The 16,305-nt window shown below is 40.6% G+C and overlaps 1 protein-coding gene across 1 annotated transcript; it reads left to right on the top strand.

The window, feature by feature from the left end:
• Positions 1 to 1,210: 1,210 nt before the first annotated feature.
• paqr4a (progestin and adipoQ receptor family member IVa) lies at positions 1,211 to 13,670 on the top strand. Its single transcript, XM_026164168.1, has 3 exons — positions 1,211 to 3,044; positions 10,006 to 10,224; positions 12,923 to 13,670. Exons 1-3 carry the CDS (start codon positions 2,771 to 2,773, stop codon positions 13,354 to 13,356), a joined length of 927 nt encoding a protein of 308 aa, XP_026019953.1. The 5' UTR covers positions 1,211 to 2,770; the 3' UTR covers positions 13,357 to 13,670.
• Positions 13,671 to 16,305: the final 2,635 nt, after the last annotated feature.

Genomic DNA, 16,305 nt, shown 5'->3' with positions numbered 1-16,305 from the left:
ATGACAAACACATCATCTGACGTGCAAATAGCATAGTGAAGGACACTTTCCACCCCTCACGTGCAATGTTCTCCCTCCTTCCATCTGGCAGACGGTTTTGCAGCATCAAAACTGTAACGACCAGACACTGCAAGAGCTTCTTTCCGCAAGCAGTCAGAGCCCTCAGCTCACTACCACCAAAGGACTGATATACACATACACCTTTACAAATACAAATACACCTCACAATACTCACCAAAAGACTCAAAAACAACAAAAGCCTCCACAAATCCGCTGCAAACTGGACCTGGAAGCAATATGCTTATTTGCTCACTCAGTCACATAGTTACTGAAAACACATTTAAATTATACTAGATTTGCACATTTTGGAACTTGCACATGTCTTCGTCCTGTCTTGTCTACAATTTCCTGACAACAACTTGAACCCAGTATTCAATACCTACTGCACAATCCACTTTGTATTGTCTATGTCCTGTCTTTGTTTATTGTACAGTTATCATTATAGTACTGTATAGTATTATATAGTTAGTAATTGTCCCCTAATTTTACCAAAATTTTGCATGTTATTTATTTGTAATTCCTAGTTTTATATCTCTGGGAGATATAAAATATACTTAGAAATTATATACTCGGGTTTTGTAAATTATTTATATACGCGTAAATGCACCCCGGGGTGCTTGGGGTCAAACAGCATTTGGGTATGCCAAATGCATACTGTGTATGCGGTTGTATTGACAATAAAGCTCTGGAATCTTGAAATATGAGAATTTCTTTCCAACTCAACTTTGACAAGTGAAACAATAAAGTTCCTTGACTTCTTTTTGTAAATGTAGCTATTATTTGTTGTAAATCTACCAGTTTTATTTGTGTAAATTTGCCGTTTCTGTTCCATATATTTGCCTTTTTGACTCTCTGAATTTCCTCTAAATATTTTTCTCCTAAATTTGAAAGTTTCTTTCTCATTAGTTATTTCTGTATTCTTTTTTTTTTTTTTACTTTTTAAATTTTTTTTACCTCTGATATGCAAGCTTGTTTCTGCTTTTGCTTCTTTTGCTATCCGTAAGTAAAACTGATTTCAAAACTCAAAATATTGAGGTACTCAGAAGTAACTCAAAATATTTATAAGTTACTTGTTAAGAAGTACTACTAAGTTACTTATTTAGAAGTAACTTAAAATTTTAAGATAACTAACTCAAAACTTTAGGCCAATAAGTCATAATTTCGATTTACCTGTGGCTTCCTTTTCCTTCCCACCATCCTTCTCTGTCACAGCAGTCACCTGCATGTTCCCCATCACTATTGTATTTTTGTCATTGCCACCGTCTGCAAACTATACATCATATCAGGTCTGATTACCATCTTGTAAACCTTTCACTCTATCCTTCTGTCACAAATCACCTCCAACACTTGGTTCCACTCACTCCACCCTGGCTGCACTCTGTTCTTCACTTCTCTTGTGCGCTGTCTGTTGTTTTGGATTTTTGACCTTAGGTATTTAGACTCATCTGTCTTCTCTGCTCCCTACAGCTTCGCCGTTACATCCGTCTCCCTCTCATGCACAACACATGCATTGTCTTGCTTCTACCGACTTTGGAGAGATGAGAGCCATCTCTCCACGAAGAGTGCTTATTATCACTAAAGATCACACTGTACCAACATCACTGTCCATGGAGACCGCTGCCTGACCTCATCCTACCTCTCTCTGCCTGGCTTTTTTTTCACTAGCGGAAGCAACCTTCCAAACCCTAATATCCTGTCGTATTTTTCACTCGCAGCTTTACTTTATCCTTTAGTGTTAGGTAACTATAATAACCTTATTTGAGAATAGTTGTGCGAAACTTCCTGGCTTTTATTTTGAAAACAACGATCGGAAATGTCCAGGTTTCTGTCTGAGTAACTTGACGCTTGGAAGACGATGCAGGGGAGACTCGAGGCCGCCGGAGAGGACTCCGCATTTCAAGGAAAACAGCCACCTAGAAATAATGATGGATCATAGTTGGCTCAAACACCTGATGAAGACACTGAATACTCGCCGTATGAAGCAGGCTGGGCGTGTTTAAAGCCAGCCGGCTCAAGTATCCGCTTTTACATCCTCAGCCACCGGACGTTGGTAGGCGACTGCCCGGCTTGCTAGCCCGCAGTCCTTCAAAATCTCTGCTCCACAATCACGGACCTTCTCCATTTATTTTTTTATTTTTTCAGTGGCATTACGAAACCTAGCAAGTATACAAGGGGCTGGATTAACAAAAAGCGCACGTCTACTTTCAATGCAGTGAAGGTGTAACCTGCTAGTCCTGTATTTCACATCTGACCGCTGGGATCGAGCTAGCATCATCTGGAGTTGGACGCTGGCGCGGCTCCCCTACAGCATCCTTGCCTGCGCCGCTGCACCGGAATGCTAACTAACGAGGAAATGGCTTTAACATGACCGCGAACCCTTCGCCTCTCAAACGCCTAGCGCTTGTAGGTGGCACACGGACACTTTAGATGTCAAATGTAATGTCCGCCGGGAGCTTGCATCATGCGTGTGGCTTTCCGCGTCTGTCTCCAGCCTCGCGGATGACACTCGCACAGGTACCGGCGGTTCAAAGCGAGCAGCGACGGCGCGCGCACACAGTTGCCGGGTAGCGCTTAGAGACTTCTCCTGAGCTAGCTAGCGCCGAGCTAGGCGGCTAACAGCACAAAATAATAATTAAAAAAACAAAGCAAAAAACAAACAAACAAACAACAACAACCCCAAAACAAAACAAAAACCTCACAACCAATACCAATGGTTTCCCATAAGGTTTTAGTCGCAATAATCTTACTGAACGTGTATATAGGTGTACAGTCAGTTTTTTACTTATTCGGCGGTGTCCTTTTAACCGTCCTCTTTGCTATGGCATTTTTAAATGGACCCAGGCTGCTGGACTGGGCGAGTTCACCTCCACATCTTCAGTTCAACAAATACGTCCTTACGGGATACCGGCCAATTTCCTCCGTGCAGGACTGCATCAGAAGCCTGTTTTACCTGCACAATGAACTTGGAAACATATACACTCACGGTGAGTACAACAAAAATCAGATTGGAATGCTTAGTCAGCATGTGAGATTTGTGTAGAGAGGGAGACAGACCCTGTACCTGCTGAAGGATGCACTGCCAGACTCTGCAACACAGGCTGGGAAGCTTTCATGAAGGCATACATGACTCACACTCTTTTTTATTTTAAATATACATTATTTATCCAGATGACAGCAATTTACAGTTTATTTCTTGTACAACTCTTCAGTGTGATTCATCTAAAACGTACAATAACAGAACACAAAAGCAGAACATGGTTTGACTGACTGATTTATTTATTTTTTATTTTTTCATTTTTAATGTGTCATGCATAAGGGAATCAGTCCAATCCAAACAGGCTTACAAGGCACAACTAGGAAGAAACCAGAGCTAGAGTAGGACCATACAAATTACAAGAGTACTAAAGAAATAATCCAGCTTTGAAGTCTCACGCATTAGGAGCAAAGGCAGCAGACTCATAGACATCAAAAATGATTAAAAACCATCTTCAGTCATCATCAGCGTATCAACACATTTATGGTTTGACAAAGAGCTCATTAACTATCACAGAAGGACAATACAAAATAAACTGATTTATTTTTAAGCATAAAATAAGATTTGGCGACTATCACCAGTTATTACACTGGAAATACTACTGCCAAGTTTATTCAGTTTTCAATGAATAAAAAAAGCAGGAAATCATATACTTTGAAAAGCTGTAATGTTTGCAAGGCAATGTTTGCATTGTTGCAATATATATATATATATATATATATATATATATATATATATATATATATATATATATATATATATATATATATATTAGGGCTGCCACAAACGATTATTTTGATAGTCGACTAGTCACCGATTATTTTTGCGATTAGTCGACTAATCAGATCATCATCCATTGGACGTACAGCGTACAGCTTATTGCACCAGCAGCATCTGGTCTTATATAACTATCATTAGCTTACAGCTTGAAGTGTTTGTGCTAACTAAAAATAAAGACAAGATGGTAGTTTATTAATTTTTAATGAAATTTGCAGATTGTTTCGGTGAAGTTTAATAAACTCCTTGCTTTCTAAAATATAACAGGACACCGGAGTATATTCTCCAGCGTCTCACACTTCTGATAATCAGCTGTCTGCTTGACAGTTTTAGCTGTGCAAAAACTATAACTTTAATCTCAGCCAAACCGATTTACTCAGGAACAAATAAAATACTAAAGAAAGCCAAACAATAACATTTTTAAGTTATCTAAGTGACTTATATATATGTTTAACCTGACTAGCGAAAGACGGCGGTGGGTTTGAAAACGATTTGCCGGGAGTCCGGTGTTCTCACGGCTCTAGTTAGCCTTGCCCCCGCCTAGCTAACGAGCTAGTGGGTAACAGACGTCTCCGAAAACGTCGGAGCGCTTTTGAAAATATGCGGTGTCTTGATAAACTGGGCAGATATTTGAGGTTTACACAGCTACATTCTCGCCTGAAAATATGTTAAACGTTTATTTTGTGACCCAGAAAGAATAATAAGAGTAAAGTTAAAACTACTAGCTGCCGCCATTGTTGACAGCTGCGCTATGAATTCTGGGACACAGCTTCTTCTTCTTCGGGGTTTAACGGCAGCTGGCATCCTTGTACATGCAGTGCTGCCATCTTCTGTTTCAGTCCGTTATTACACTCTTAAATCCTACTACTCATTCCTGCGTCCTTTGTGATCTTACAAAGCTTCAAACGATGCGTCAACTATTAAATTAGTCGTCGACGATTTTAATAGTCGACATAATCGTGACTAGTCGACTAATCGTGGCAGCCCTAATATATATATATATATATATATATATATATATATATATATATATATATATATATATATATATATATATATATATATAGGTGGCTGATATCCAGAAATCCTACCAGTGGCTGGACAAAGCTGGACTGAAAGACAGCACAGAGGCACTAATCATGGCAGCACAAGAACAAGCTCTGAGTACAAGATCCATAGAGGCTGGGGTCTATCACACCAGGCAAGACCCCAGGTGCAGGCTGTGTAAAGATGCCCCAGAGACTATCCAGCACATAACAGCAGGGTGCAAGATGCTAGCAGGCAAGGCATACATGGAACGCCATAACCAAGTGGCCGGCATAGTGTACAGGAACATCTGTGCTGAGTATAACCTAGAAGTCCCGAGGTCAAAATGGGAGATGCCCCCAAGGGTGGTGGAGAATGACCGAGCTAAGATCCTGTGGGACTTCCAGATACAGACGGACAAAATGGTGGTGGCTAACCAACCGGACATAGTGGTGGTAGACAAACAGAAGAAGACGGCCGTAGTGATCGATGTAGCGGTTCCGAATGACAGCAATATCAGGAAGAAGGAACACGAGAAGCTGGAGAAATACCAAGGGCTCAGAGAAGAGCTCGAGAGGATGTGGAGGGTGAAGGTAACGGTGGTCCCCGTGGTAATCGGAGCACTAGGTGCGGTGACTCCCAAGCTAGGCGAGTGGCTCCAGCAGATCCCGGGAATAACATCGGAAATCTCTGTCCAGAAGAGCGCAGTCCTGGGAACAGCTAAGATACTGCGCAGGACCCTCAAGCTCCCAGGCCTCTGGTAGAGGACCCGAGCTTGAAGGATAAACCGCCCGCAGGGGCGTGCTGGGTGTTTTTTTTTTTTTTTATATATATATATATATATATATAATGAGCATATGATGAGCATATGATGTTTGTAATGAAGTATTTTAGAATTATATTAAAATGAAAATTAAAGGTCTCTTAACTCTCTAGCACTGCATGTTATAAACTAGTTGGTAAGTTATTGTGAGGCCTCTGCACCAGCTCTGGTACATGTGCTGCAGGCAGTGCTGAGAGTATTAAAACAATAGATTTGCTGGATGAAGCATCTTTTTCTGCATGATGTTTATTAAAAGAAAATGTTTTCATGTTGATAAATACTGCCAGGGCCAATATCATTCATGTGAAACACTCAGCCCACCAAAGAGCTGAAATCCAGCTCACTGGAATGCTTTGCGGAGAAGAAGGACATCAGTTTGATGTTTGACTGCATTTTGCAGGCTGCTCTTTGCTGCTATACCTAAAACAAAGGATCACATCATGAAAATGTTTGGCCGACCTGTTATTTTCATCTGAGTCATGTCAGTTTTACAGCCATTGTTTGCCATACCATGCCACTGAAAAGTGATGGGTTTCAGCCCTATCCACTATACTGTTACATTTCTCTGTCATGACGTTAGAAAAATGTAACATGTGGAAAAATTGAGGCATATTCTTGAAATAGCAGAGATTTTTCTTCAGATTTCTCAGGCTGTCCATCAGTTTTATACATGTTACTTCTATTAAAGGCTGAGCTTATGTGAAATCTGGCACCCACCACTTAGGTTTTGGCCTTTTGCAGAAGAGGATCTAATTTACTCAAACTTAAAATACATTTTTGATTAACAAGCATCCAAAAATAACAGGAAAAAGCAAAAACTTGTATTAACTAATGTAACAAAGGCTCTTTGTCTTAACTGTATTGCACCAGTCGTGCTTGTGTGCATTTTCACCCTTGAAAGGCACATTTTTAATTCATGAGAAACACTGAAATGCTGATGTTTTAAAGAATGTGCTTAAACTTCTTTGCATTAACTAAAAGTTTAGGTGTTTTTCACAGGCCCAACTTTTCCAAGTTTCGAAACCTTGGCTTTGAGTATCTGCCAATGCCGAGTAGTGTTAGATAAATAAGCTGTAATCCTTAACATGGATAAAAAATGGGGAATATGAAGGCAGCATTAGTCTCCACTTAAACTTTGTTTTTCAGCTTTGTAAGAATAAATGGTCTTGCCTAATTACTGAGCGTTTAAAAGTCTTCTTTCAGTCAGGATTCACAATGATGAAACTTTCCATCGTGTTGTGTACGTCTCATTACTAGTTTAGTAAACGTTAGGTCCCGGATGTCTTGCCTGCAAAGAAATAATCTTGGCTTAACTTTGCATATTCATTTTCATGTGCAGTTCCACGCCTGCTTAGAACAAATGCAGCAATCACAACGTGATCAGGAGTGTGACTGTACCTATGTAATCTAAGACCTATTCTGGATCAAAATAAAAAGTTAGTTTTATAGTTTTAGCAATGAGGATAATCTGTGGCTCGCTCACTGGCTAACGACTTGTGACTGACAAATCGTGACGTCTATCTTTTATACTGTGGTGGTCAAGTAAATGCATCGGACTGAACCGAATACATCATCCCGTAGATCAGCACACTGTCGTTGCTTGATTTTGCTTTTTCAACTCAGGATTAAAATTATATCCAATCCAAATATCAGAGCAGAGCATCCTTAATCTGGCCCTGTTAAAAACAGAAATTAAATGGATTTGACACCCCTGATTTAAGCCAGTAGTGCCCAACTTATTCAAAGGACTCTATTTCAAAAGCTGTCACCCTCCCAAGGTGATTTCTTTTGGTTTAGATGTTAACTGTATGGCAGTTTTGCAAAGAGGGAATTTTTGTTGGCAAAGAAATGTTTTTCCAAGAAATGTTTTTCCAAGACTTTCCTGCTTGGAGGCAAGTGTTTAAACGTGGACTGAATTCTTAAAAAGCAGTTTGACTTGCACGTAATAGCAGACTTGTACGTAAGAGCAGATGAAAAACGCTGTTTTTCATCTCTCTTGAACTCTGTGTTTACACAATGTGCAATTCTTTTAATAGTTTGCTACAAGCCCAGATTAATTGCAGAATTGTGTTAATCTGTTCAGCCAAAGGTGAGAGTGAGGTGTTGGCCTGTTAGCAGTTTGCGTGGTGGGTTTTTTCTATTTTCAAACTGAGATGATTAGACAGCCTGTAATGTGGCACTCAGCAGCATGACTTGTGTCTTTTGCCCTCCTCTTTTCATATCAAAGTGCAATCTGGATGGTGTCATTTAACTTTGTTGTGGCGCTCCAGCATCCAGCAGTCACGGCGCAGTTAAACAGCATCAGTGATTATCAGCTAAGTGGCTCTGGATGTCTTTATTGCACTCCAGTGATGTTGGCTTAGCGTGTGACCTCAACATAACAGGCTAATGTTTAATCTAATGAGCATTATTTTCCAGTTTTCCAGATCTGAGAAGAAGAAGAAAAAGCTGCGCTGTGCTTGTAATTCTTCTTTATTATTGTGCTGTAACATTTCGGCTGAGTTTCATGAGCCGGCTTGTTTTGCATATAAACTGAAAACATCCTGCCCGCAGCTCAGGTCTCAGATACTCAGAGGTCCTCGCTCCCGCTGCTGTGTCCACGCCTGACTTCAACTCGCCAGCTCAGGGCGAATGCTGAGAGGGAGATAATGTGCTTAAAATAGATGTGTTACAGTTGCATGCCATTCCTTGTATCACCTGCCTTGTCTTCAGTGAGAGCAAATATGAGAGAAAGGGAGGAGTGCTGTAGGTGTGTCTCAGAGTGATAAGAGCCGTATGTAAGCGGATCAAATTTCAAGGTCTGCATTTTGCTCACGTAGCAGTCAAATTCCCTGCCAAACAGGGAAACTTAAATGGGAGCCGTGTAGCCATTAGCAGCGTGGCCTTTTGCTGCATCAGAATTAGAGCTTAGTGGGAGCTTTGGCTTTCTCTCAATGGGGAATCACTGATACGTTGGTGCCAATCACGTAGGTTTCCCCTTTGGCTCTTCTTGCTGGTATCTGTGCACTCTCAGCAGCCATTCACAGCTACTGATTCTCATATAGTGTGAAAAACAGCGTCCTCGATTCCAGAAACTCATGAGCGAGATAATCCATCACCGTAAACACGACACCTTAATTTGCTTTTGTCAGAGTTGAGCGGATGGTTTTCATACCAGCATGTGGGCATATTACCTCAGGCAACATTATCCGTTGGACTCTATTTACAAGCAGAAGTAAAAGATGGTGCTTTAGTGGTTTTAATTGCATGTCATCAGATTTGTTAAAAGTGTTGTGACACAAGCACTGCTGTCAGGACGTGTGTGTCTTTACATATGAGATAAGATAAGCTTTACTTTATTCATTCTAGAAGTTTTGAGAAAGTATATTTTTTCTTGTATGGAATAACAATGAAAATAATATAATAAATAATAATAATAATACCAACAGCAATTATATTATTAAATGGAGGTACATAAAGCAGGTAATATTATTTATAAATATAATAAAATAAAATAAATAAAATATAGAAATTAAATGGTGATATGAATGTTAATTAAATCAAAGTTATGAGATATATGCATGTATTAATAATAATGATTTTAAAATATAAAATGCAGATTACAAGGTTAAATAAAATGAAGTATTGTTATTTAATATTTTACTTTATTGTGTTTTTACAAAAGACATTTTTTAAATTATTAATTCAATCATTGCCCTGTATTAAGCTCAGCCTTTTACATGACGTTCTGTTGTTTAGACTATTTAGATTTTTATGTAGCTCATTAATTTCATTTGATTATTCAATTTCTTATTTTTTCTATTTATTTAAAGTTTATTTGATTTTTCTCTTGTGTCGTTTTAACATTACAATTTCTGCCTAATTACACAGTTTAAAAACCACCTCCAGTCTTTTCCTGTTTCATTGTGTGCATATTTCACAGTGTGTTTATTTTTCCACTTCCAGTCATTACACATGCTTTTAAATTTACAGATCAGAGTGGTTCTACAAAGATAAAAAATAAAAGTGTTTCACTTCTGTATGAATTGACTTGTTGAGCCCTAGAAGGACTTTAAATTAAACCCCTGTGTAGTAAAAAAAAACATTTTTAAATACTACTACATTCCCATTCAGCGAGTATTTGTATTTGGAGGCTGATTCCAGAGCAACTAAAAACTCTTGAGTTATGCCACATTCTGCAGATGTGATAAAGTCAGTCTTTTACAAGTCTTTTATTGTGTGGTATAGGTAAAGCCTTCTTTTATAACCACTGCTCTCTCGGTTTCTCTGCCTGCTCACTCTTCAGGCATCCCTCTGGTTTGCTTCCTGGTGCTGCTGCCTCTTAACATCCCCTGGTCTCAGATCAGCGTGACATGGCTGGGTGTGGTGCACTTCCTGGCCTGCCTGTCACCCCAGCTGGGCTCTGTGGTCTACCACCTGTTCATGAACCACGAGGGAGGGGAGCCAGTCTACCACACCCTCCTGAAGCTGGACGTGTGTGGAATCTGCATGATCAACACACTGGGTGAGGCCTCATGGATTCATTGTCAGCTGTTGTTCTCTTATTGCTGATCTGTTTTCTTCCAGGATGGAATTGATTGTCAGTGATTTACCGTGCAAGTGTTTTGCTTGGAGGTGTACCAGTATTGATTTGTCGCAACACACTCTGATTTGATCTTACTTTGCAAGCAATGATTCGAGCTCTGAAATGATTATTGATCTGTCCATGCTGCCTACATCACCCTATTGTAAGAAAAAATGACAGGCACATTATTTTTTATTTCTTTATAGACTTCTACACTTTGAATGAACCTTTTAGATTTGCCCACTACACCGATATCGATAATACAGTACATTCAATATTAATATTGTGACAAAGCATGGGAATAACAGGAATTGTGCCAGGAATTTTTACCAACCCTGCAACCTGCCAGGCCTAAGCACCGGGGATATTTATTCATCTTTACGACCAAAGCTACAACCCTTACGTTAGCTTACAGGCCTCCTGTTCCCATTAACTGTTTTTAACCATAAAACATATTTGGAAAATCTACAATAAAGTCTAAAAAAGGGATTAAACACCCAAGAAAACATTGTGATGTATTACTGTTTTACCTGATAATCTGATGTCAATCCACTTATGCCCACTAATTATTCATTTAGGTAGGCTAAATCATTCATCAGTGTATGTTAACAAGGTTAAATATGATATGAATGTTCTTTTCATGCTAGTTGTGGATAAAGTATCCTTTGTGTTTCATCACAGAGCTGCATAGACAAAGGTCTTTCTGTCTGTGCCATTCAGCAATTATCAATTAGTCGTTTGTCGGCTGCACTTTTTTTGAGGGGTCGCCGCAATGGTACATAAGCATCTGAGTATTGGAATAGGGCACAACCCTCCTGGTGTATTCAGAGTTAGAGTATGCACTAGTAGAACACTAACTTGTGACTTCCTGTGCTTTGGTTGCACAGTTTTACCCAACTAGTCGTTAAGAAAATACCATGAAAGCAGTTGGCATCATTTAATTGCACTAAATTCCTTCATCCCCTTAAATTCACTGTTATAGGCCTTTCAGATCCTTTCTTTAGATAGAAAGGATCTGAAATCCTTTCTATCTAAAGGTTTAGCAGCAAAGTCTAGAGGCTATGAACAACTAGGGTTGGGTTGACATGATAAAAAGAACAGAATAACAACTCTCAGGAATGCAGACAGACGAGTGGATACACGTCCTCCCGAATTAACTAATGCATACAATTCATGTGAACGTAAAGAAAACTCTGTCAGGATTAGTGAAGTTAAACAGACTCAAATGCAGGGCAGACAGAGAGTAAAACAATATGAATATTAATGGACAGACCTACAGGTAATTTTCAGGATTTTCAGCAAGTAAATAACAAAACTCCAACATAAGGGAACAGAAGATGGTTAGCAGTGCAGAATTAGGCAAGAAGACAAAGGCAAAGGCAAATATAGCTTTAGACAGAGGACAGACCGGGAAACAATAAACGTGAGAATAATTAAAGCAGGAAATCCAAAAAGGAAGGAAAGTCCACAAAGGCAGGAAACAATGAAACATGTAAGAAAATGAACCTTTACAGTAAAATATGAGTCAACTAAAAGACTAATAACTCACCCTGCCGACAGGAGGACTCAGGTAGGAGAACACAGAGGGCAGGAGAAGTCTAACAACAATGTAATCTATAACAAGGATCACTTCTTCTTTTTCTCTTTGCCTACAAATGATTTTCCATTTGCAGTTAAAATGAATCAGAAGAAAACAGTTAATGATCACATCTGAGTCACAAATTAATTGTGTCTTGTTCGGTTAATGGATTCATCACCCTCAGCTCAAGGTGACTGTGAGTTTAATAAAACAGAAATGCTTTCAGTCTACGAAATAATAACTTTTCCGTTGAAACAACGTCCTCTACTTATTTTATTTTTTCCTTTGTGCTAAAAAAACCTCCTTTATTTTACTGAGTTATCCACGTCTAGAAAGCTTAGCTTATTTAGTAGCTGTATTTAGGAACAGTGCATTTAAAGCTCAGTTGAACATTAGAAGAACTGAACGCTGCAAATCTAAGGGGCAGAGTCAGCAATATTAGCAGTCTTGATTCATGATTAAGCTTGTTGAACAAGTACTTTGATGAAGGACCCTTATTAGCTTTTGACCCACAAAGGTTATGACTATGGTTACAGCAATGAATGACACAGTTATTAACTCTAATAAAATGATTTCACTCAACCTGGGTTCACCTTCTCTGTAACGGCACTACCTGCTGATTGTGTGTCAGAGAGGACAGGCTGCAGACCCCTAATGACAACATAGAGAAAAACAAAGGGCCAGATTTTACAATACTGACGATTCACACACTTGGTCCTGAATACGTTTTACAGTCCACATGCTTCTATTTTTAGTCGCACACTGTAAATCTCTGTCCCATCAGTGTTGCCTTCCTGCTGAGTTCTCTAGAAAAGAGAACTGCCTCCTTATTGCAGTAACCTCATCATCCACTTCCTGTAATGTGACATAAAAAATACAAAGTTTGAGGTTGTTTCAGCCACCTCCCTGCACAGTTGCACTGTGATTACTGAAACCATCAAGCTTTGACCAAAAGCGCAGAGTTACACACGCAGCTTTAAAAGGTCAATGATTTGTGCTTTTCACGAGGCGTGGCTTCATCGCTCTCCTGACTTCCCTCTGTCTTTTTTCGTGTCTTAGGAGCGCTGCCTATCGTCTACACCACACTGCTGTGCTACCCATTTATCCGCACTGTGGCCCTTTTAGTCTACATCCTGCTGTCCAGCCACGCCATCTACTGCGCCGTCACCGCTCGGAGCAGCGTTCGGCGGTTGCGCTCCTTCGCCTGGCAAGCGCTGTTTCGCTTCTCCTTCTTCCTGCTCCGCTGGGTGGGCGTGGGCGGCGGCAGTCCCACCTCGCTACGCCACTTTCTCACGATGGATGCACTGGCCGTGCTGGGCGGGGTCATCAACATCACGCGCATCCCGGAGCGCTTTTGGCCGGGTCTCTTCGACTACTGGTGCAACAGCCACCAGATCATGCATGTACTGGTGGTGATCTCCATCCTTTACCTGCACTGGGGCGTGCTGGACGACCTTCTCTGGATCACCAGCTACGACTGCCCCTCAGATTGACCCACACAGCAGCCCCCCGGCCCCTCACAAGGAGTGCTGGAACATACCATTGAAAGACCTCTGGGGGAGGGGGGAGCATGGAAAGGGAAGGGAAAGGACAGGGATCACAGAAACTAATGCTGTGCATGTGTTCACTTCATGCGCTGAAACTCAGAATGTTCATATCTTCGTCCATCTTGATTTGTGCGAATGCAGGTAAAAGTATGTCGAGTAACACGCACAATCATTCTGACTTGCTCAGTTGCCACAAACTTGGTGCAAAGGCATATACACACACACACACACACACACACACACACACACACACACACACACACACACACACACACACACACACACACACACATTCATACACAAACCGATAAAAAAAGTGGAAAATTTTAAAAAGTAAATTTATTAACCAAGTTTTAAACCCTATAATGTCTTAGGTAAAGGTTACAGCTCGAAGCCTTTTACATAATGATAGAAGTTTCTTTTAAGGATTACTTGATGTCGTTGATTAAAATGGTCTTAATCAGTGGTTCTGAAAGTTGGGTCTACGGCCCATAGCTAAAATATCTAGTGATAAATTTCCTTTAAATTGCTGAAATTACATTCTGATCTTAAAAAGTGGCGATCTACAGATGGAGACTATATTTTGTGTCCTTTAATCACACCCATGTTATCTTTGGACGAGTAGAAACTGACACGCGTCTAAAATGTTTAGATTTAAAAGTTTCATAATTTTGGCATGCAAGAGTAGAAATGGTAGTAAGCATGCGGTTTGTCAGTGTTGGGATTATAAGCGAGACCTTGGAAAAATGTTCTTGCCCGTCGCCTCAGGAATACACCGAGCTCAGCTGTGTTGCATTCCAAGTCTCATGCTGCTCCCGAAGCTGATCTCGCCCACTCACGACAATGCTTGCAAATCCATCAGACAGGTTGCGGCACGCCCCAGAAGCAGCTTTGTGTCCTGAGTGTTTTTTATGGAAGCTGCATTAAGATGCACAGAGTAGGGCCGGAATTCAGACCCAGAAGAGCAAAGAGTGTCTTGCCAATTTTGAAAGAGTGCTGGGCGGTATTCTGATTCTAATTTAATTCATCTGAATATGAATTTAAGAAAATAAACGAGGCTTTTTACTGGTAGAGACCTAGAAAAGACAAAACACTTACTGTGACCTTTGGAGGGGTTTATATGTGGTAAAACATTTTGTGTAAGAAGTACTTTGGAGTGTTTTGAGAAGGGGCTTGTATTAACTTTTCAAACTCAAGGTTACCACTGTGTGTTAACGCCACTGAAGGTTTCATAAAAATTTAAGGGGCTGGGTGAGTGGGAGGAAAATTCATGACACAACCTCAGAACTTTCAAGATTGAAGCTGTAAAAAGCACAGAATGGCACATTTATGAGGAAAAAGTCCGAAGTTTATATTCCTGAATCGCCTGTGTGGTCTTCCTCTTTTCCTCTTGCCTGGCAGATTCATCTTCAACATCATTTGTCCAGTATATGCACTACTCCTCCTCTGCACATGTCCAAACTATCTCAGCCTTGCCAATTCGGGTCTATATATCACAGCAGGTCTCACCATCTTGTAAACCTTTCCCTTCATTCTTGCTACTAACAAATCACTCCTGGCACTTGTCTCCACCCGCTCCACTCTGTTCTTCACCTCTGTTGTGCACTGTCTGCTCCTTTGGAGGGTTGACACCAGGTATTTAAACTAACCTACGTTTCTAACTCATTCACCTCTCCGTCTCCTTCTCATTCACACACATGTATTTTACCTTCTACTGACTTTAATTCCCACCCCCACCTCGGAGCCATCTGTCACTCTTACCGCACACCTTACCACTGTCTCTCTATCCTTATGCATGTCTTGCACCACTCTCCCATACTTCTCTGTCACTCTTGACTTTCTCATGCAGTTACATAGTTCCTCTTTTGGGACCCTGTCATATCGTTCGATCCACAAAGACACAAGTCTTACCTGCTCTATACTTCTCCATCAACACTATCAAAGCAAACATTACGTCTGTAGTGCACTTTCTCGTTTTGAAACCATACTGCTGCTGACTGGTCATCACCTCTCTTTTTCATGGCATGGCTCATCACCTTCATCCTGCTGTACTTACTACAGCTCTGCACATGACCTTTGTTCTTGAAAATCAGCACCAGTACACTTTATTCCGGAGACACCTGCTCTCTCCAGGGTTTTGGTAAACAAGCTGATTGAAGATCCACTGCCCTTTCTCCCAGACATCTCCATACCTCCACAGGTATGTCTGGACCAACTGCCTCTTCATAGCGGCCCTCACGTCCTCCTTTCTAATCCTCTGCACTTTCTGATTCACAAACTGTCCTCCACCTCCTCTCTCTCATTTTCTTCACTCATCAGCTCTTCAAAGCACTCCTTCCACCTTCTCAACACTCTCTTCAGTTATAAGTACATTTCCATTTCTATCCTTAATCACCCTGCACATCTTTTCCAGTTGAATCTCTCCACCTAGCCAATCAATACAAGTTCTTTCCTCTCCAACTTCACGTAACACTCACTGAAAGTCTTTGCTTTGCCATTTCTTTTGTTGCTGTACTCCTAGCATCCCAGTAGTCCTGTTTTTCTTCAGTCAACCACCTAGGCTTCTTGTCTCCTTGTCATCCTGAAGATACACAAAATACCTTCATTGCAGTTGTCCTCACTTTTTCAGCTCTGCTTTCCTAATCATTAATTAACTTTCACTACCACCCAGAAACTCATCTCATCTCCTCCCTAAACTCTGTACAGGATTCTTCCTTCTTCAACTTCTAACTCTACCGTCCTGTAGAAATTTGCGCTCATACCACAAGCACTATTTTAAAAATAAACACTCTATGCAGACCAAATGAAACGCCCCTCAACCCGACGTCGATTTGCATGAGAAACAGTGACCGGTGTATTCCTGGGGTAAAGGCTCCCTGCCCCCAGACGAGTTTA

Source organism: Astatotilapia calliptera, chromosome 4, assembly GCF_900246225.1.
Source record: "Astatotilapia calliptera chromosome 4, fAstCal1.2, whole genome shotgun sequence".
NCBI lineage: Eukaryota > Metazoa > Chordata > Actinopteri > Cichliformes > Cichlidae > Astatotilapia > Astatotilapia calliptera.
This window is presented reverse-complemented; position numbering and strand designations above follow the sequence as displayed.